We start from the raw sequence: 22,978 nt of genomic DNA, 5'->3' as shown, positions 1-22,978 counted from the left end.
GAAAAATGTTTACTCTTTGGGGGTGTTTTGGGGAAGGGGTGATGCCCTAAATACATGGTCCTACATTTGGATATCAAATTCGTATTCTACTCCCAAATACCTTTATTTAAGCCCCATATTGCGATGGTCAGTACAAAATAGCTGTTTGTGGGGTATTTCGGGAAGGGGGTGGACCCCCAAAAATTGGTCCCAAAAGTGGGTATCAATTCTTGCTCTGCCCCCATTACCTTTCATTTAAGCCACATTGGCATGGTCGGTAAATATGCCCGAATTAAGGATGATTTGGGGGGTGGGGTGGTCCCCCAATTACTAAGCCCTGAAAATATATCAACAACGTGCTTTATTCTCAAATATTTGAACCCCATATTTCCATTGGATATCAAATTCGTTTTCTAATCTCAAATACCATTCACTTAAATCCCTTATTGGGAAAGCCAGCAAATATGCCCGGTTTGGGGTATGGGCCCTAAAAACTATGAAGATCGAGCTCCACAGTCTTAAAGACCCATATTGTCTTGGTGAGCAAATGCGTCTTACTTGGGGGTTGTTATGGTGGTGGGACGTCCCCTAGACAGTTGGTCCCGAATGTTGATGTCAGATTCATGGTCTACTCCCAAATACCATTCATTGGAGCTCCATTTTTCCATAGTCGGCAAACATGACCGGTTTGGGGAGTGATTTGGGAGATGGGGCGGTCACTAAGTGACTTGGCTTTGAAAATATATATCGGACTCGTGTTCTACTCTAAAAGCCCTCTTATTGCAAAAAAGCCTCATATTGCAATAGTCAGCAAATACTTCCTATTTGGGCGGTGTGGGGTGGCCCCATAGACACTTTTCCCGAATATTGATTCAGATCCGGGCTTTACTCCCAAAGAATTTTCATTTAAGCCCCATATTCCCATGGTCAGTGGTCTCCCAAACAGTTGGTCGGACAATTGGATATCAGATACGTTTTCTTATCTTAAATACCTTTCATTTGAGTCCCATATTGTAGTGATTGGTGTATATATATATATATATATTTGGTAGGTTTTGGGGTTGGGGGTTTTGCTTGCTTAAAGATCCCACGATGCATTCCGTCGCGAATTTGCTGCCCAATCCCTTGATGAAGGCTGTCGCCTTTGTAAGCTGGGGATGTCCATCTTTCTCACTGGGTGGAGCTTTGCGCCCCAGGGAGTGTGGATACTCCCAACCAGGTTTTTGCCGGCATCAGTACATTCTGCTAACGCAAGGCGCAGCGTAAAGATGTCCCCCCTATACTCGCAGCTCATAACTTGTTTGGGTGGACCCTCTTCAGACTTCTACACTTGTTCGAAAATCCGTTCGTTAACCAGATCCTCCATTTGGGACCGATCAGCGACCATCTCCCCTTTAATGATGCCTGTTGTGTCCTTTTGGTTGGCACAGACCTCCATCAAGACTCATGGACCTTGCGCGCTTCCTTCGTTACTTTCCCACTTTGTCTCCCTCTGCAGGCGGCGGTCTGAAGTTTCCGTTGTGGGAGGGCTGGCTTGGTCTTTCCAGAGTACTTGAAAGCGGGGAGCTTTTTTTCAGCGTTTCAGCAGCACTATGCTCTGATCTGATTTTCTTTCCAGTAGAAGTGCATAGAATGTCAGTTCTATCCCTTCCAGCATGCTCCTTTGTCGTGCCCTGGATTGCTTCCTCGGTCTTCTTGTGAGCTTTGTAAAGCCCTTAATCACTACTGCCGTCATCCCGCTGTCGTCATCTCTCGATTCGGTTGTGATGCAGTTATTTCCGTCATTTCAATGACAATGTCGCTGTCTAAATGTGAATCGGCTGGGGACGAATTGCGCATCTCTCTGGTTTATCCGTCTCTTCCCATCTGTTAGTCTGACAACATACAACGGTCCGCAGCTTTTGGGTCTTCGGAGTCAAGGCTTAAAAATTTTTGCATAAAAGGCAGTACCTATTCCTGGGTACAGATATTTTTCTTTGAGGAGAGAAATAAAAAACACGTCCGCTCCACTAAACGGTTACATCGTATCATATTTGAGTGTTAAATCTAAACAGTTTTTGCTATATTGATGGTGAATATATATCTGAAGTATATGAAAAATCTTTACTGTCAAAATTGCGTATTTTGTATAAAATATCGTTCAATTATATGTGAAAAACCCGTGGTATGTGGAAAAAGAGCTGCCACAAATTGCTTAGCACCCATGATTTGCCGATTTTATTTGCAAATAATTTTTTGTCCATTACCTCAGTGTGGTGTTATTCGAAAAACAAGTAGCAGAGATCGCGTATGACGTATGTGTAACATTTATCAAATATTAATCATACGCTCCCATATACAATACATTTTATTAATAAATTATTTTAAATGGAGTTGTTTCACAAATTTGTAGGTTTTAAAAATTTGTAGGTTTTACATACCACGCATTCCAACTTACAATGTGAGGAACTCAAGGCTTGTTCTGAGGATGTAATTCTATTTTAAAGTACTGCTGATTCACCATTTTGAAAACGTTCCATATAAATATAGCAAAAACTAAAAACAAAAATAAATACTTTTTACTAACGTAGATCAGTTGGTTTAGTAAATTGGTAAAACAGGCCACCGTAGCGCTGAGGTAAGCCTGTCCGGCTATGACGGTAAACGCATGGGTTCGAATCCTTGTGAGGACATGAAAACATTGCTGCGAACCTTTGTGAGGTACTATGCTATGTAAAAACTTTCCCCTACAGAGGTTTCGCACCGCGGCACGTCGTTCAGACTCGGCTATAAAAATGAGGTCCTTTGTCATTGAGCTTAAACTTGAATCGGACAGCACTCATTGATATGTTCCTTAATGGAATGTTCATGGGCAAATTTTTTTGCATAAGACGATCTTCAGATTGGTATACTTGAACCCCAAAAGGGAGGAAATATTATCGAATTTGGCTAAAATTTTGGCACGTGGTGTTTTTTATTTCGACTATGGGATTAATCTGTTAAAGTTCCCATATAAACCGAACACTCGATTTGTCTTCTTAATCTCTAGAGGGCGCCTTTGTTGTCTGCTTTTACTGTTATGTAATATTATGACTTTCAACTTCAATGTCAGGTATGGTCCAAATAGTTATAAAAGCTTCCATATGTCTCATAAAAACTGATAAAAAAAATTTATTTTAATTTTGGACCGCCTTCAGAGTGCAACTCCACTCGTACCTCAGTTGTAATCACCAATTATTATGTAGATGGTATTTGAAATTCAGCACAGCTGTACCAAATGATCAACTTTTTGTCTTTTAAAATCGACTTTTGAAGGATTTATGGCATTGTCATTACAGATACTTACCCCTGCTTTAAGATCATAGCCCGAAAGCTGCATATCCTCCTCCAGTATTCGCGCCAAACAAAATGCTGTCGGCCTTATGCGATACGATTCCTGAATACAGGCTTTGGTGAATATGGCATTGGTGAAAGCTTCCTGCAGTATTAATGTGTGGCGGTGCTCCTGAAATTCTTCTAGAATTTTGGAAATGACCTCAGCATTGCCTGTCACCGAACTCAAGACAAACAACAAGGTATTAGCCAACTAAAAAAAAGGGGGTGTACATTTTATTGTAAGCTCTACTTATACCAAGATACACTTACCGTCTCTATGCCAGCTGCAATGAAATCAATGATGGCCGACTTCTTATCTCGTATATCCAAATCTTTCAATTCGAGAATATGTTGGAATACACTACGCACATCATCGTCGTGGTGCATAAAATTAGCATTATTCTCTTCCAGAGCCTGATCGACCATTTCCGAAATCACACTATGCATGAACTGAGAAGTTACTTTCTAGATTTCTTAAGAGCCGGAGGGATATTGAAATTCGAACACCTGGGAATACTTACTCGTAAATAGTCTCCTCGGCCCAAGCAAACTTCCTATAGGTCTGTGTGGGAAAGTATTTCCACATGCCGAAGCCGTAGTACGAGTCTCTTTGGGATATGAACAGTTGTTTGACTGCTGTGGCCAGTTGCCTGATTTTTTCCGGTTGTTCGGTGGTGGTGGAGAGAAATCCCATGCGACGTCCCAGCATAAGGGTACACACAGCCTCTAGACCCATCAAATTGGCAATATCTTCAAAATTGGTAACCTCGAACGTATGAGGATCTCTATGTGCTTTTAAAAGGTCAATAAAATCATCACATACCAAATTTAGGGCTGGCAAAAAGTTTTGCAGTATTCTGGGCGAGGTGATGAATGAGGTGAGTGAGGAACGTAGCTTTTGCCATGTGGGACCCTGTCTGAACGGAATAGTGATTTAATCGACAAGTCCACAGGCCAGAGAAATACAAAAAAATCACCAAACTTACTCATTAACAATGCCGACGCTGGCATAGCGTTCGGGTCTTGAGCGACGATAGGTCACCACAATTTCCGTGGGAGGTCTAAAGGGATATTTGCTGGGATATTTTAGAACTTTTTCCAAATCGGAACGGTTGAACAAGTGTACGATGGGTAGACCCGAGGGCATGACTTCCAAAACGATATCACCGTATTTACGATTAAGATCTTTAAGGAGACAAAATAAAAAACAAACTCAATAAAATGCCAATGAAAATGAAAAATGGCGTCGCTGAAAGCTCACCCGCATAAACCTCATGAAGCCGAGACATTTTGTATTTTCGAAAAAATAACAAAAATATCCATTTGGTGCCAACCATTGGCAGCGGCTTTGGTCCAGGAATATCAAATACTCCCTTCGGTCTTATCTCACGCGCATGATAGTAATCTGTATCCGAGGTTAAGGATGCTTCCGAATCTGTGTTGTTGTATTTGTTCACTCGATCCTGTTTAAAGAGCAGTGGCTTTATGTAACATTCTGAGAATTTGCGCAAATCTAAGTTACAATAGAAAGCCAACAAAATGGCAATTGCCACCAGAAGCACCAAAGCCATAACCATTAGAACTCTAAAAGTGATAAATATAAAAAAGGGGATGATGAAATGTTAGGCTTTATATCTTCAAATATGTACATATATCTATAATGCAACATGCAAATTGTGTTTCTATTTTTCGGTAAAGCTAATTGATATGTGCTAAGTGCATTTCGTTTTTTTTTTGCCTTAGAAGCACCGTTACATCTCTCTTCGATTGGCTACAAAACTCATTATGTGAGACCTTATACCGATGCCAGTCTACCTTACCATAGCTTAGAACAGCTTATATATTGACAGAAGTTTAAGTGGCGAGACATGTCATTGTATCCAGCAAGACAAGAGGCGATATGGACCTAAGGTGATATAGTAAAGTCCGTTTCGAAGGTGGAAATCTAGGCGCTAGAAATTTTGCGCAAATATTTCTTATGAGTGTAGGTTAGTTGGAGTTGTAAATGGGCCAAATCGGTCCATGTTTTGATATAGCTGCCATTTAAACCGATCTCCCGATTAGACTTCTTGAGCTTATAGAGAGTGCAGTTCTTATCCGATTTGATTGAAATTTTGCACATATAGTTGGTTATGACTTTCAATAACTGTGCCCAGTAGTCTGCACAATGCGTTTCTAGCACACCACATATGCCTTAACTTTTTAAAAAGAAATCCAAAGAAATCCATCGTTAAAACGAAACAAGCAAAATAAGAAGTAGCGCAAAACAGATGATTGAATGGACGGCACGCCGATAAATGTGTAGGCTGCAATATGTACACTCTGGTGAAGACTTTTTATACCCTCCACCATAAGATGGAGGGTATACTAATTTCGTCATTCTGATTGTAACTACTCGAAATATTCGTCTGAGACCCCATAAAGTATATATATTTTTGATCGTCGTGAAATTTTATGTCGATCTAGCCATGTCCGTCCGTCCGTCGAAAGCACGCTAACTTCCGAAGGAGTAAAGCTAGCCGCTTGAAATTTTGTACAAATACTTCTTATTAGTGTAGGTCGGTTGGTATTGTAAATGGACCATATCGGTCCATGTTTTGATATAGCTGCCATATAAACCGATCTTGGGTCTTGACTTCTTGAGCCTCTAGAGTGCGCAATTCTTATCCGATTGGGATGAAATTTTGCACGACGTGTTTTGTTATGATATACAACAACTGTGCCAAGTATGGTTCAAATCGGTCCATAACCATATATAGCTGCCATATAAACCGATCTTGGGTCTTGACTTCTTGAGCCTCTAGAGTGCGCAATTCTTATCCGATTGGATTGAAATTTTGCACGACTTATTTCGTTATTATATCCAACAACTGTGCCAAGTATGGTTCAAATCGGTTCATAACCTGATATAGCTGTTATATAAACCGATCTGGGGTCTTGACTTCTTGAGCCTCTAGAGGGCGCAATTCTTATCCGATTGGAATGAAATTTTGCACGACGTGTTTTGTTACGATATCGAACAACTGTGCCAAGTATGGTTCAAATCGGTCCATTACCTGATATAGCTGCCATATAAACCGATCTTGGGTCTTGACTTCTTGTGGCTCTAGAGGGCGCAATTCTTATCCAATTTGAATGAATTTTGGCACGTAGTATTTTGTTATGATATCCAACAACTGTGCCAAATATGGTTCAAATCGGTTCATAACCTGATATAGCTGTTATATAAACCGATCTGGGGTCTTGACTTCTTGAGCCTCTAGAGGGCGCAATTCTTATCCGATTGGAATGAAATTTTGCACGACGTGTTTTGTTACGATATCGAACAACTGTGCCAAGTATGGTTCAAATCGGTTCATAACCTGATATAGCTGTTATATAAACCGATCTGGGGTCTTGACTTCTTGAGCCTCTAGAGGGCGCAATTCTTATCCGATTGGAATGAAATTTCGCACGACGTGTTTTGTTACGATATCGAACAACTGTGCCAAGTATGATTCAAATCGGTCCATAACCTGATATAGCTGCCATATAAACTGATCTGGGGACTTGACTTCTTGAGCTTCTAGAGGGCGCAATTCCTATCCGATTTGGCTGAAATTTCGCAAGACGTTTTTTATTGTTACTTTCAACAACTATGTCAAATAAAGTACAAGTCGGTCCATAGCCCGATACAGCTCCCATATAAATCGATCTCTCTATTTAACTTTTTGAGCTCTCAAAGAGCCCAATTCTTATTCGAATTGGCTGACATTTTACACAGGTCTCCAACATATTATTTAATTGTGGTCCAAACCGGACCATATCTTGATATCGCTCTAATAGCAGAGCAAATCTTTTCTTATATCCTGTTTTGACTAAGAAGAGATGCCGGGAAAAGAACTCGACAAATGCGATCCATGGTGGAGGGTGTATAAGATTCGGCCCGGCCGAACTTAGCACGCTTTTACTTGTTTTTTCTCAAAAATTATTTCTAGTTGCACGAATGAATGAGTTTTTGTCTATTCATGACTCAAATAATGTTTATTACACTTTGAAATAATATTTTTTTTTTTTTTGAAAAAAATTAAAATATTTTCTCTTTTTCAAATCAAACGAATCCAAAGCGGAAAAATTTTGTCAAGTCTTATAACTTACACACCAAGCCATATTACCTATGAACAAAAGAAGATATTGATCGTAAAAATCGGATTACATACTTCGCTTGTATTAACAATTAAGTGGGGGTATCTCACTTTGAATCGAGTGTACAGTGGTGTACAGCAAGGCCTTAAAAGTGAAAATCGGGAGAGCATATATATGGGAGCTATAACTAAAACTGAACAAATTTCTATGAAATTCATCAGTCATCAGAAGAGTTATAAGAGAAACCTTCGTGCCAAAAAATTACTAAATTATTGAGTATTATTTAAAATGGGAGCTATATCTAAATTTGAACCGATTTCTATAAAATTCAACAGCAATACTGGGAATCGTAAGGCAATCCTTTGTAACAATTTTCGTGTGAATCGTTTAACAAATGACCAAATATTGCAATACTAGTGCAAATCTGACTATATGGGAGCTATATCTTAATTTGAACCGATTTCTTTGAATTTACCAATAATGTCGAGACTTATAAAAGAATCCCTCTTGTAAAGTTTTGTTAGAATATATATGAGAGCTATATCCAATTCTGAACCGATTTTTTCCAATTTCAATAGGGTTCGTCTCTAGGCCCAAACAAATGTTTGTGCCAAATTTATAGACGATCGGATGAAAATTGCGACCTGTACTTTGTACACATATTAACATGGACAGACAGACGGACATAGCTAAACTGAATCAGAAAGTGATTCTGAGTCGATTGGTATACTTATCAATGGGGCTATCTCTCTTCCTTTTGGATGTTATAAACAAATTCACTAAAATATTATACCCTGTACCACAGTAGTGGTGTAGGGTATAAAAATACAGGCGAAAAAGTAGCTGAGTTTATATAAAAAGGCAAAGAAATATTTCATCCAATTTTTGTTTGGACAGTTAATTCGGGACAAATATGTTTTTCTTGTATTAAGTAAAAAGAGGTATGATTTGTGTAACCTAATTTGGTTGTTCGGGTTGTTCTTAAGGTTCTTAGCTCTCAGATAACTAGTTGGATGACTCTTTCATGTAAGTCCTGCTCTTCAACTTGGGGGAAGGTTTGCAACTAACTTTTCGGCGAACTTGGGAGATATTTACCCTAAGTGTACATTTTGGAATAACTCATCCGAATTTCAATTTGTTCTCCTCCTAAGTTCCAAAAGTTCTGTAAAGTATTTGAATACGGTCATCCGGGAGGATCAGACCAAAAAATCTATATTTTATTAGAAAATCCAGGGTTTAACGCCCCTGAAGGCATGTTTTCGAGTATTCTCGTCCATAATAACGACTGAAGTTGGCATGTTATGAACTTTCATTGCATTTTTTTTACCTCTATAAGGAAATGGTGATACACTCTTTGAGTATTCTTACGTTTAGGAACCCCAAAATACCATGAAAAAGCACCCCAGAACCATTATGGTGCTTCCATCAGGATTTATAGCCCTTAATGTATACTGAGGGTCAATTCTTTTGTTTGGAGGGTGCCGTATGTATTTCATGGTATGATGTGGTTCCTAAACGTAAGAATTCTCAAAGAATGGATCAACATTTTTATAGAGATGTAACGCAAACGCAATGAAAGAAGCTCAAAGCTGTCGACCCACTGGGCAGCAATGGTGGGCCATCAGCTTTCCGCTGAGGGCACTGAAATCCCAATCCCATGTCAGTCAGGAATCGACGAGGCTATCTATAAGAAAGCTACTCGGGTGTATATGGCACACGATTTAAAGTTGCCACCTTCAAGCATTAAGTTGCTAGTTGTAGCCGCTTCTGTAGGCAAAAAGAACCTCATTGTAGGAAGTGATGCTAAAGCACATCACCAGATATGGGAAAGTTCGGTGACCAACCAGAACTGGTTGGTCTGTGTACGTGGCACACAGAAAAAACTAAAAACTAGGTTCAATTAAGAATTTTGTGCATCCAATCTAAAAATTTTCAAAAATCGGCCCTATAAAGGAATTTGTATTATTGATTACCAAATTTTGCAATTTGGATTTATGATAAGCTCAAAAATCCAATTAAAGTAGTTACAATCTCCATAGACCAATTATTTGAAAGTTGCCCTTGTTTTACAGAAACTTTTTTATTGTTTGAAAAAAAAAAATAATAAAAAAAAAACTTTTATTCCATTGGATTAAATTGCGTATAAGACATGATATATATTTCTTTAAAAAATATTTATATCTTATTTAATGATCCCAGGCTTCGACAAAAGAAGAAAAATTGTCGTTTCCATTATGAGCCCCTCTTTATTGTCGGGAACATGGTCCTTACTTTACTTTACTTTAAATGGCTATGACATAACATTTGCTCCACTAGCTGAACGTAGAATAGCATTCCAAGCGCCTCGATCTTCTGCGCTCATTCTAAAATCTCTGACACCAAGTTTCAAGGTGTCTCCCACCACTTGATCTTTTGATCGGGCTTTTGGTCTTCCCGGTTTGCGTGTACCACCTTGTTTTTCCTTCAAAAGATTTCTTTGCTGGAGCTTCTTCATCCATTCTGACAACATGACCTAGCTAACGCAGCCGTTGTATTTTGATGCTATGCTATCGTCGTCATACAGCTCGTGGTTCATACGTCGCCTACATTCAACATTAATGTAAACTGGTTCATGTATTTTACGAAGAATCTTTCTCTCTGCCTCATCTACTCTCACAAGTACCCATGCCTCAGAATCACAAGTACCCATACCAGAACAACAAGGGTAGTATCAGTGTCTTGTATAGTGTAATCTTCGTCTGTCAAGAGGTGGCCTTGTTTTTAAACTGTTTACTTAGTCCAAAGTTACATCTGTTTGCCAGTATTATTCTTCGCTTTATCTTAAAATTGGTGTCATTAGTTTCGGTTATGGCGGTGCCGAGGTTGATAAAGTTACTGACAATCTCAAAGTTGTGGTTCCCAACTTTCTCCATTTTCTTTATCAGCTCGGTTGTACAAGGAGTTTTGGGAGTTTAAACCATTCATTTCGTCTTATCTCCATTTACTGCCAGACATAATTTCACTGATTCTCTTTCGATTCTTTCAAAGGCTGCAGTTACTACTTCCGGTGACCGACCTATGATGTCGATGTTGTCGACATGAGTGAGTTCTCTTGTGATTAGTGAGCCATATCTATTCACATCTGCATCTCGTATAATCTGGAGGCCACCGTAGCGCAGAAGTTAGCATGTCCGCCTATGACGCTGAACGCCGGGCCTCGAATCCTGGCGAGACCTTCAGAAAAAAACATTTCTCAGCGGTAGTTTTCCCTCCTTATGCTGGAAACATTTGTGAGGTACTATGCCATGCAAAAACTTCTCTCCAAAGAGGTGTCGCACTGCGGCACGCCGTTCGGACTCGGCTATAAAAAGGAGGACCCCTTATATTGAGCTTAAACTTCAATCGGACTGCACTCATTGATATGTGAGAAGTTAGCCCCTGTTCCTCAGTGGAATGTTCATGGGCAAAATTTGCAATTTTATCTCGTATAATCTTCTCCAGCAGGATATTAAAGAGATCACACGATAGGCTGTCTCCTTGTCTGAAACCTCGTTTGGTATTAAATGGTTCGGAGAGATTCTTTCCTATTCTTACTGAGGAACGCGTATCAGCAAGTGTCATTCTGCAGAGTCTTATTAATTTTGCGAGGATACCAAACTCAGACATGGTTTAAAATATTGGTTGCCCAAAAAGTAATTGCGGATTTTTTAAAAGAAAGTAAATGCATTTTTAATAAAACTTAGAATGAACTTTAATCAAATATACTTTTTTTTAAAATTTTTTCTAAAGCAAGCTAAAAGTAATAGCTAATAACTGACAGAAGAAAGAATGCAATTACAGAGTCACAAGCTGTAAAAAATTTGTCAACGCCGACTATATGAAAAATCCGCAATTACTTCTTGGGCAACCCAATACTTTTGAACGTAAAGGGGTATCGAAAGCGGCATTGTAGTCAACAAAGAGATGGTAGGTGTTGATTTGTCCTTCTCGGGTCTTTTCCAGGATTTGGCGCAGTGTGAATATCTGGTCCAAGGTGGATTTGCCAGGTCTAAAACCACATTGATAGGACCCAATTATCTCATTGATTTTAGGTTTTAATCTTTCATACAGTTTACTGGAGAGTATCTTGTATGCGATGGGGAAGAGACTTATTCCTCTGTAGTTGGCACATTCCGTCTTGTCTCCTCTCTTGTGTACAGGACATAGTAAGCTAGGCAGATTGCTCAGATAAGCTGATGCATAAGCCTTTTCAGCGTGTCGCCTCCGGTCTTAAATAGTTCAGCGAGTAACCCGTCGGCTCCTGCTGCCTTGCTGTTTTTTACTCGGGTCACTGCTTCTTGGACCTCATTTTGACTAAGAGGTAAACATTCTAAGCCATCATCATTGATTGGTTCTACGGTAATATATATACATATTTAAAATGAATCGTACAAATCGTAAAATCAATAATACTTAGCATTTTGCGCACAATACCACGAAATCTAGATCCACATATGTTATATTCCGTCCTCAGTGCCGTTTTCCACGTTAATATAATCTCTGTGGATAATTAACTGTTAAAATATGATAACATTTATAAATACCGCGTTTGCATTCTACAATGTCCCTGTTCATTTGGTAATATTTCCGCTTTTCACTATTTTATCGTACTTTGAAATCATAGTTGAATAAATTATATTCGGGTATATATGTAAACCACCTTTCTTCAAAATCCGGTGAAAAATGCATACCTTATGTCCCATAGCAGCTATATCGAAATATGTTCCAATTTGGGCCAAATACTTATAAGTACAAGTCATTGTTCAATTCTGAAAAAAAATTGGTCTTTTAAGTAGCTATATCTAACAATTAAACGATCTGAACCATATACGACACGGATGTCCAAAATCCCAACATAAGTCACTGTGTCAAATTTCAGTGAAATCGGATTATAACCGGATGACAAGGATGTCCTAAGTTCCAACATAAGTCACTGTGTCAAATTTCAGTGAAATCTTATATATAACAAGTATAAGCGTGCTAAGTTCGGCCGGGCCGAATCTTATATACGCTCCACCATGGATCGCATTTGTCGAGTTCTTTTCCCGGCATCTCTTTTTAGGCAAAAAAAGGATATAAGAAAAGATTTGCTCTGCTATTAGAGCGATATCAAGATATGGTCCGGTTTGGACCACAATTAAATTATATGTTGGAGATATGTGTAAAATGTCAGCCAATTCGAATAAGAATTGCGCCCTTTGGGGGCTCAAGAAGTAAAATAGAGAGATCGATTTATATGGGAGCTGTATCGGGCTATAAACCGATTCAGACCATAATAAACACGTATGTTGATGGTCATGAGAGAATCCGTCGTACAAAATTTCAGGCAAATCGGATAATAATTGCGACCTGTAGAGGCTCAAGAAGCCAAGATTCCAGATTGGTATATGGCAGCTCTATCAGGTTATGAACCGATTTGAACCATACTTGGCACAGTTGTTGGATATCATAATAAAATACGTGCAAAATTTCATTCCAATCGGATTAGAATTGCGCCCTCTAGAGTCTCAAGAAGTCAAGACCCAAGATCGGTTTACATGACAGCTATATCAGGTTATGAACCGATTTGTACCATACTTGGCACAGTTATTGGATAGCACGTCGTGCAAAATTTCATTCCAATCGGATAAGAATTGCGCACTCTAGAGGCTCAAGAAGTCAAGACCCAAAATCGGTTTATGTGGCAGCTATATCAGGTTATGAACCCATTTAAACCATACTCGGCACAGTTGTTGGATATCATAACAAAACACGTCGTGCAAAATGTCATTTCCATCGGATTATATGGCAGCTATATCAAAACATGAACCGATATGGTCCATTTACAATACCAACCTACCTTCACTAATAAGAAGTATTTTTACAAAATTTCAAGCGGCTAGCTTTACACCTTCGGAAGTTAGCGTGCTTTCGACAGACAGACGGACGGACAGACAGACGGACATGGCTAGATCGACATAAAATGTCGCGACGATCAAGAATATATATGCTTTGTGGGATCTCAGACGAATATTTCGAGTAGTTACAAACAGAATGACGAAATTAGTATACCCCCCTCCTATGGTGGAGGGCATAAAAATCAATTTGCGTTTGTTTGTTTGTGTGTTCCTTATGGACTCAGAAACGGCTGAACCGATTTTCTTGAAATTTTCACAGATGGTACATAATGACCCCGTGGTGAAAATAGGGTACTAAAGTTTTTGATATCTGAAGGGGGGGCGGACCCTCCCCCTTACCCTAATTTTCATAAAACCAGATCTCGGAGATGGGTGGTGCGATTTAAGCGAAATTTTGTGTGCTCTCATATAGTACCCTAAAAATAAAAATTTGGTATCCAAATTTCGAATGGGGAATCTAGGGGGCTGCCCCACCCTAAAACCTACCAAACATATATTTAGACCAATCACGACAATATGGGACTCAAATAAAAGGTATTTAGGATAAGAAAACGTATCTGATATCCAATTGTCGGACCAAGTGCGAAGGGGCCACCCCAAGCCCCAAAACACTCCTAAATCGGACATATTTACCGACCATGGCAATATGGGACTCAAATGAAAGGTATTTGCGAGTAGAATACGAAGCTGATATCCAAATGTGGGACCATGTTTCTGGGGGTTCACCCCTTCCCCAAAACACCCCCGAAACTGGACTTATTTACTGACCATGGGAACATGGGGCTTAAATAAAAGGTATTTGAATGTGGAATACGAATCTGATATCCAAATATGTGACCAAGTGTTTGGGGGGTCGCCTCTCACAAAAAACATCCCCCAAAGGCGACAAATTTACGACCATAGCAATATGGGGCTCAAATGAAGAGTCTTTGGGAGTAAAGCACGATTTTGATATCAATATTCGGGAAAAGTGTCTATGGGGCCACCCTACCCCCCCAACACCACCCAAATAGTAAGTATTTTCTGACTATTGCAATATGAGTCTCAAATAAAAGGATTTTTAGAGTAGAACACGATCCGATAGGCCAACTCACTGAGTGGCCGCCCATCCCCAAAAAAAAACCCCCAAGCCGGTTATGTTTGCCGACTATGGAAATATGGAGCTCAAATTAAAGGTATGTGGGAGTAGACCACGTATCTGATATCAACATACGGGGCCAATTGTCTAGCGGACGTCCCACCACTATAACAACCCCCAAATAGGACGTATTTGCTCACCAAGACAATTTGGGTCTTAAAGAGAGTGGAACTAAATATTCATAGTTTTTAGAGCCAATATCCCAAACCGGACATATTTTCTGACTGTTGCAATAAGGAGTTTAAATTTGATTAGAGAACGAATTTGATATCCAATTTTGAGGGCAATGGCAATATGGGGTTCAACTAAATGATATATAGATATATGAGAATAGAGCACGTTGCCCATATATTTACGAGGCTTAGTGTTTGGGGGACCACTCCAATCCCCAAAGCACTCCTGAATCGGGCATATTTACCGACCATGTCAATGTGGAGCTTAAATAAAAGGTATTGGGGGATAGAGCAAAAATTGATACCCATTCTCGGAACCAATTTTCTGGGGGTCTACTCCTTTCCCAAAATATCCCACATCAAGCAATTTTTTAGTGACCATCGCAATATGGGGCTCAGATAAAGGTATTTGGGAGTAGAATATGAATTTGATATCCAAATTTAGGACCATGTATTTACCCCATTCCCAAAACTCCCCCAAAGGGAAAAAATTTTTCGACCATGACAATCTGTGGCTTGAATGAAAGGTGTTTGAGATTAGAAAACGAATTTGATAACCTATTTTGGGGCCATGGGTTTGGGGGACGCCTCATCCTGTAAACTCCTCTTAAGTCAATGGCAATATGGGGTTTAAATAAATGGTATTTGACAGAAGAGCACGATGCTGATATTTTTTCAGGGCCAAGTATCTGGGGGACCACCTCTCCCCCGAAAACACCTTTAAATCAGACATCATGAGAATATCAAGCTGAAATGTAGTATTTCAAGAAAGGAGTACACCTTACATCCAAACTTAAATGCGTAGACCAATAAATATCACATGGGATTCAGATAAAGGCACTTATGTTGTTAAACTATTAGTCAAGTTAGCATGGTATTTCACTAAAAGATCTTTAATTGTCGAAAATAAATATTCCAATGAAACTTTTGTTGCATATAAAGTAAAAGAAGGCGCAGCGGAGCGGGCCCGGGTCAGCTAGTCGGATTATATATGAGCCGTTTAGTGGGCCATGACTTTAAGATCGATCGAGAGATCGGTCTATATGGCAGCTATATTCAAATATGGGCGCCATTTATGGGCCCAAAACCTAAAATCGAGAGATCGGTCTATATGGCAGCTATATCCAAATCTGGACCGATCTGGACCAAATTGCAGAAATATGTCGAAGGGCGTAACACAACTCACTGTCCTAATTTTTGGCAAAATAAATGCGCCTTTTAGGGACCCAAAACCTCAAATCGTGAGATCGGTCTATATGGCAGCTATATCCAAATCTGGACCGATCTGGGCCAAATTGAAGAAGGACGTCAAAGGGCCTAACACAAATCACTGTCCCAAATTTCAGCAATCGGATAATAAATGTGGCTTTTATGGGCCTAAGGCCCTAAATCAGCGGATCGGTTTATATGGGAGCTATATCAAGATATAGTCCGACATAGCCCATCTTCGAACTTAACCTGCTTATGGACAAAAAGAAGAATCTGTGCAAAATTTCTGCTCAATATCTCTATTTTTAAAGAATGAAGCGTGATTTCAACAGACAGACGGACGGACATGGCTAGATCGTCTTAGATTTTTACGCTGATCAAGAATATATATACTTTATAGGGTTGGAAATGGATATTTCGATGTGCTGCAAACGGAATGACAAATGGAATATACCCCCATCCTTCGGTGGTGGGCATAAAAATAACAAAATAATATGTATATATTTGTGACAATAACTTAGAAAGTTGTCTGTCAAAAGTCGATATTTAAATTCTGTTAAATGAATTATAGTTCTATACAGTATTTTCTTTTATTTTTAAAATTGGTCTTGAATTATACTTTCTCTATATCTTATTGCCATTCGGACATAATTATATAGCTTCTCCCATCTTCTTCTAAATATGTGCTTCCTAAAAACCTCACTCTAGTTTCACATAAAATTGGATATTTCACGTGTATTGCAGAGAGTACATTGCTTTGTTTCTTCATTTCCATGATAGTTTCCATTTAAAAGGAGTACATTGACTCTTGCTCTCATTAAAATAGAAATCTGGTCCAAATTCCAACTATTTGCCTATTACTCTATTCCAACATCTGGATTCAGAAAACTGTAAAAACTGATTTTGCTGGCATTTGCTTTTAGCCTTTGTGTACTTTAAGCTTATTTGACATGTCGTCCATTTTCCTCACCCATTCCTGCGTAGTTGTAATACCTATGCTAGATGTTGAGATATTTACTTGATTCGCCAAGGTTTCTATGGTCTTTGGCAGTATATGTGGTAATCTTCGAGTTCCATAATTAAATAAAGTAGTACCAACATAGTCCAAGTGAAGTTTTAGAGTATAGAAGTGATTGCCCGGTACATCTGTTTCCAATGATGATATGTAGTTAGGCAGTGAATCTGGTTGCCTTAATAACCTCTTTAAGAGTATCTCTCTAACTTATCAACGTCATCGAACCATTCGAATCACTTGTGCAGCGTATGACTGTGTTGTTCTACATTCGCTTTGAGAGATTATCCATTTTTCTATTAGCGATATCTGTGGCTCATCAATCAACACTCCCCCTTCTAACCAGTCGTGCAGATCATTTAGATACAGGGTAAATAACAATGGTGACAATAAACATCCTTATCCAACTCCAGTGTAAGTATAGACATGTCCTGGTACTTCCTTTCCATTATTCCACCGACTTAGTATTTCTGTATATGTTTTCAATCAAATTAACATCTTTTGTTGGAATTCCCATACTATGAAGTTTAAAAAACATTAGGTTTCGTGAAATCATATCAAAAGCCGCCGAAAATTCTGCAAACAACGCATAGGCTTTCTTCATCTCATTAAGTTGTAAGTGAACAATTGAGGCTAAATTATAAACATTTTCCAGCTTCCAATATCCTGATCGGAAGACTGCTTGAGATTCATTTAAAATGTTGTCCCTTTCTGTACACTGCTCAATGCGATTATTTGAAATTTTTATAAGAATTTTGGCAGAAGAATTCATAAATGATATCTCTCAATAATTGCTTGTTATATTAAAATCTCTTTTTGTGGATGGGGAATATTACCGAGTCTTCCATTGTACTATCTACACGACTTGTGCTAAACATTTCGTTCTACTGATTGGCCAATTCTGCGAGAAATTCTTGGTGTGTGTTCTTTAAGAACTCATATGGCACTCTGTCTATACCTGGCGCCTTTTTTTTTACTTTGTCTTTTTAAGAATTTCGGTGATTTTCAAGATCCCGTTCATGGTCGGTTCGATACAATGCTGCATACTGAACATCATTCGCTGCTGGTTTAGGAGCATATTGAAGTATATTCTAAATTCCTGATCGGATATATTTGCCCCCAACTGCGTACTCTGTTCGATTTTATTGGGGGATACATCATTTGTCGTTTGGGTGAATTCAATTTATTATTCCAATGGTAAATGGTTTGAACATATTTTCTCCTCTACTTCGAATCTTACTATAATTCGCAGTCCTTTGTAGGTCATTGCCACAGTATCTTTGACCGAGTTAACTATATTGCTTACAAATGTTTAGTGTCCCTCCCCATCACCTGTAGTTTTGCCATTTAATATTAGCAAACCGTTAACTTCACAAAATTCCCTTTACCACATTTCTCCTCTTATATAAATCGGGACTAATACAAACTTATTTTTGGAGATTCAATTTTTAATATATTTATGTTAATCTTTTGCTGGTATTCGTTTATTTAAACTTTTTGCAAACTTATTTTCCCTCCTCTTTAAATTCCACCACTAGCTCTGCCATATGTATGATCTCGTTCTGCGTTCAGCCAATATAAGTTGAAATCATTGAAATATTTTTTTAATATCCCTCTGTTTCATTCTCCATGTCAGTCTCAATTAATGCAAATATATTGAAGCTCCTAACCTATCCAAAGAATTCCTGATAGGGACACTTGCTTTTAAGACTGAGTACATTGTATAACAATATTTTGAATGTTTTCTTTGCTTGTTTACTTAATACTAGATTATTACTTATCCATATACACTAAATTGAATTCAATTTATTACAATTATCTAGTTTTTTAAATTTAATGAGTTTTTTTTATAATATCATACTTCAAATTCGGGTTAAAATCTTCTCCACACAGTTCTCTCTTAACATTGACCGCCTTGCATGGACCGCATACCAATATTTTCTCTGTATTCCACTTAAACCATTTACCAGCAACCTTTATCCCGTCATCTTCTACTTCCACCTGGTGATTCTCGCTGAAATCGATCAATTGTCTTAGCTTGTTTTTGCCAAAATCAGTTCAACATCGCTTTCAGTTTTAAATTCTATCACACACTTTTCTCTACTTCAACTTTTAATGCATGCTGACATATCATTTGAGTTTTGCCAATATTGGTTTGCTGAGAGTTAAATCCTCCGAAAATTAAGTGATTTCCTTTAATGCTGTTTTCCAACTTATTTCAGCGTCTCTTAAGCATATTATTTTCTGTTTTGAAAACCTCCATGTCATGCGCCAAACCATCATAGATCACCTTCAAATGATTTACTTCTTCGCTGAGCGATGTAATTCTTCCCAAAACATCTTCGTTACGTTCCCTTATAATTGCTTATAAACTGGCCACATTTATATCTGAAACTTTTTGTTCTTTATTCATTTTGAACGATTTCGGGACAAGTTGTCTATTGTGAATTATTGTGGTGTAAAAACGGCATTTTCTCCAAATGACATCTACGACGGTAATCAGCTGTGTTTTGTTGTACTGCTGTTGTTTATTTATCTATATCGCTTAACGGTTAACATTAAAAATGTTGTTGTGTAATTCAGTTTGCAAGAATTTGAATTTTTAAGATTCAAATTCTTTGAATTAAAAAAATTTTTATAAATACAAATAACAATAATAAAAATAAGATATTGGAGAGTAGAATACGAATTTGGTATACAAACTTGGGTTCAAGTACCCAAGGGGTCACTCAACCCCAAAAACTGCTCCAAACAGACATATTGGACGCACATATGTTTCAAATGAAAGGTATTCGGGAGTATTCGTAGTCTACTCCATACATAAAAACTTAGGTCCATGTAATTGATGGCCTCCCATCCCCGAAAAGCCCCCTAGATGGGAATATAACTTGATCATAGCTTGATGAAACACAAATGAACTAAAATTTGAGAGCAGATTACGAATATGACATTGAACTTTGTGTCCAAGAATCTAGGTAGTTCTTTACCTCATAAAATCGCCTCCAATAGTTTATTTGACCCATTAAAACAATGCGGAATCAAGTAACAGATTTTTTTGAGTAGAGTGCGTCATTTCAATTTGTGCTCAATTGGCAGATAGGGTGTAGCACAAAATCCTCAAATAGACGCTCTCCACCAAACGGCCGTATACACCAATCATGACAATATGGCGTTAATATAAAGGTATAAGATCATTGCCCGGCTTTTGGGGCTAACGGGTTTTTAGGTGGGGCCACGATACCAGACATGAACCAACTAAGGGGAGTGGTATGGAAAACAGTTGAGGGGATTTTGTAATTTCAAATTTTATTTTTCGAGGTTACTGTTTAGTTTTTAGAGCCCACAACAAGCCGATTACTGGCTTAGGTGTATGTCTATAGTGCCATGGGGTAGATTAATATCTGCACTCTCTTTTTAACCCAACCTAAAGGTATAAGGATGTTGACTGCGAATCTGATATCTTTATTATGCTCATATATCAAGCAGACCACCTCACCCCAAAACAGTCGATCTATCAAAGTGACCTAACAGGACACTGTGTGATTTAAATAATGTTGGGGGCACAAATAAATTAAGGCCGACCTACCCCCAAAATTGTGACGTTCAGCGTGATAGCAGGAGTTGCAAACCTTAACGTTGCAACCATTTTTAGTTCATCGATAGACAAGAACAAACGACGTCCTGCTGGGCAACACTTTTTTATTCAAAAGTTTTACATGATTTAATAGTAAGAATTATCTCCACCGCACCAAACATATAGACTGACAAATAAGTTTTTTTTTGCCACAGAAATCGTTTAATACGGCAATTTGACTTGATTTAAAAAGGACTAAATAAACCGACAAACACAAATTCATTTTTATATATATAGATTACTGTCAGTTGTAAAAATACTCTTCTATGATTTTATATGAACGCCTATGAAATTTCGAAAGAACCTTGATCTTCCATCCAATGCTACACGTAGAAATGTTAGATTTTTATACCCTCCACCATAGGATGGGGGTATACTAATTTCGTCATTCTGTTTGTAACACCTCGAAATATGCGTCTGAGACCCCATAAAGTATATATATTCTTGATCGTCATTTTAAGTCGATCTAGCCATGTCCGTCCGTCCGTCTGTCTGTCGAAAGCACGCTAACTTTCAAAGGAGTAAAGCTAGGTGCTTGAAATTTTGCACAAATACTTTTTATTAGTATAGGTCAGTTGGGATTGTAAATAGGCTAAATCGGTCCAAGTTTTGATATACCTGCCATATAGACCAATCTTGGGACGTGACTTTTTGAGCCTCTAGAGGGCGCAATTCTCGTCCGGTGTGACTGAAATTTTGCACGTAGTGTTTTGGTATCCCTTCCAATAACTGTGTTAAGTATGATTCCAATCGGTTGATAATCTGGTATAGCTGTCATATAAACCGACCATGGATCTTGACTTCTTGAGCCTATAGAGCGCGCAATTCTCATTCGATTTGGCTGAAATTTCGCATGAGTATGACGCAAATCGGTACATAACCTGATATAGCTGCCATATAAACCGATCTGGGATCTTGACTTCTTGAGTCTCTAGAGGGCGCAATTCTCATCCGATTTGGAAGAAATTGTTTACAATGGCTTCTCTCATAATCTTTTACTTACGTGTCTAATATGGTCTAAATCGATCAATAGTTTGATGCAACTCCCATATAAACCCATCTCCCGATTTTGCTTCTTGAGCCCCTACAAGGCGCAATTCTTATCCGAATGAACTGAAATACTACACAATGACTTATACTTATATGTTCAGCATTCATCTATGGTCCGACCGTTCAAAGTTGACCTATTTTCGATTTAAAAAAAGACACACAATTTATGTTTTTGTCATATATTATTTGTTCTGTTATTTGGGTATACTGAATCAATGTAAAACTATCAAAAAAAGAATAATAATAATGTTTACGTTATTTCTCCCAAAGGGGAGTGAGTCAAGCTAATGACCCTGGGAATGAATATCACCAGCAATTGAAGGATTTAATTGATTACTGAAAGAAGTTGCCATTAATTAGATGGAGTTGATAACAGAAAAAACGCCTTCGGCAGACGTTTCTAGCGTGGCTAATCTCCTGTACCGTAGAGTTGCTCCCTAACATCCCGTCTATCGGGCCTATGGTTGATAACCTGGCAATTTGCTGAGTCAAACTTAAATCCAAATGAGAATGGCGTGTGGGATTTTTAAGTTTCGCTACAACAAATTAATTCGTTCGCATCCGTCGGATCAATATCTCTCCATGTGCCACTATAGCTTTTACTTTACTCTGGAGGTTACAGAGCATCGCAAAACTAATCGACTTATATTGCCCTCTTCTACGAAAAGTTATACGCTTCACAACTTAAAATTTCCGAAAATACTTATTTACGAATTGTGATGAAAATTTGACATAAAATTAAAAAATAAATAAAAAAGTTTTAGTTGATAATTTTAAAATCTTTTTCGGCTCAAATGATATGATTTTTGCAACGAAAAAGCTCAAACCGCGCGCCACGTGCGCCGATTTCAATATTGAATATGAGTTATCTTTGCCAATTTTTCTTGTGTGCTTAAATCACTGTAATTTCACTAACCACCAATTCGTGCCAAAGCAGTTGCAATGAGTACTCTCTGTGGTTTTGTGACAAACCACATTTAGTCTGAAATTAAAACAGACAGCTACCTCTGTCTGGACAAGTGCCTAACCGGTATTTAAATTAAATTATCTGCTCACATTTGTTGTGGTTAATAGCACACATATGAAATTAATACCAAACGGAACGTATGATAAGTGTGACTTAATGTCATTTTTTACAAAACACACTTCTACGTCATATTCTCATTCATTGATTCGCGAGTGTGAATTTATTTAAAAGCCTTTGAATTTTAATGCATTTCAAATTGGTCCGTTTCTAACAAGCTGCGAAGAAATCAATTTATGATAACAGAATCAGCTGTAGTAGCTCTTTGTGTTTCTTTAGGGATGACAACGGAGATTGATAATTTGATATAATTGAATATAATATTTTTATACCCTCCACCATAGGATGGGGGTACCCTAATTTCG

The 22,978-nt window shown here is 38.3% G+C and overlaps 1 protein-coding gene across 3 annotated transcripts in view; it reads right to left on the bottom strand.

Annotated features, from left to right (window-relative positions):
• The window catches only part of LOC106094533 (ecdysone 20-monooxygenase), a 90,809-nt gene that overhangs the window by 14,046 nt on the left and 53,785 nt on the right, over positions 1-22,978 (bottom strand). For all 3 annotated transcript variants that reach the window (XM_059370778.1, XM_059370861.1, XM_059370813.1), the window contains exons 2-6: positions 4,595-4,917; positions 4,320-4,518; positions 3,855-4,250; positions 3,604-3,772; positions 3,305-3,544 (exon numbers count right to left, since the gene is read on the bottom strand). In XM_059370778.1, the coding sequence (XP_059226761.1) occupies positions 3,305-3,544; positions 3,604-3,772; positions 3,855-4,250; positions 4,320-4,518; positions 4,595-4,910 (1,320 nt within the window). In that variant the 5' untranslated portion in view covers positions 4,911-4,917. The remainder of the gene's footprint in view (positions 1-3,304; positions 3,545-3,603; positions 3,773-3,854; positions 4,251-4,319; positions 4,519-4,594; positions 4,918-22,978) is intronic.

This window comes from Stomoxys calcitrans, chromosome 1 (genome assembly GCF_963082655.1).
Source record: "Stomoxys calcitrans chromosome 1, idStoCalc2.1, whole genome shotgun sequence".
Lineage (NCBI taxonomy): Eukaryota > Metazoa > Arthropoda > Insecta > Diptera > Muscidae > Stomoxys > Stomoxys calcitrans.
This window is presented reverse-complemented; position numbering and strand designations above follow the sequence as displayed.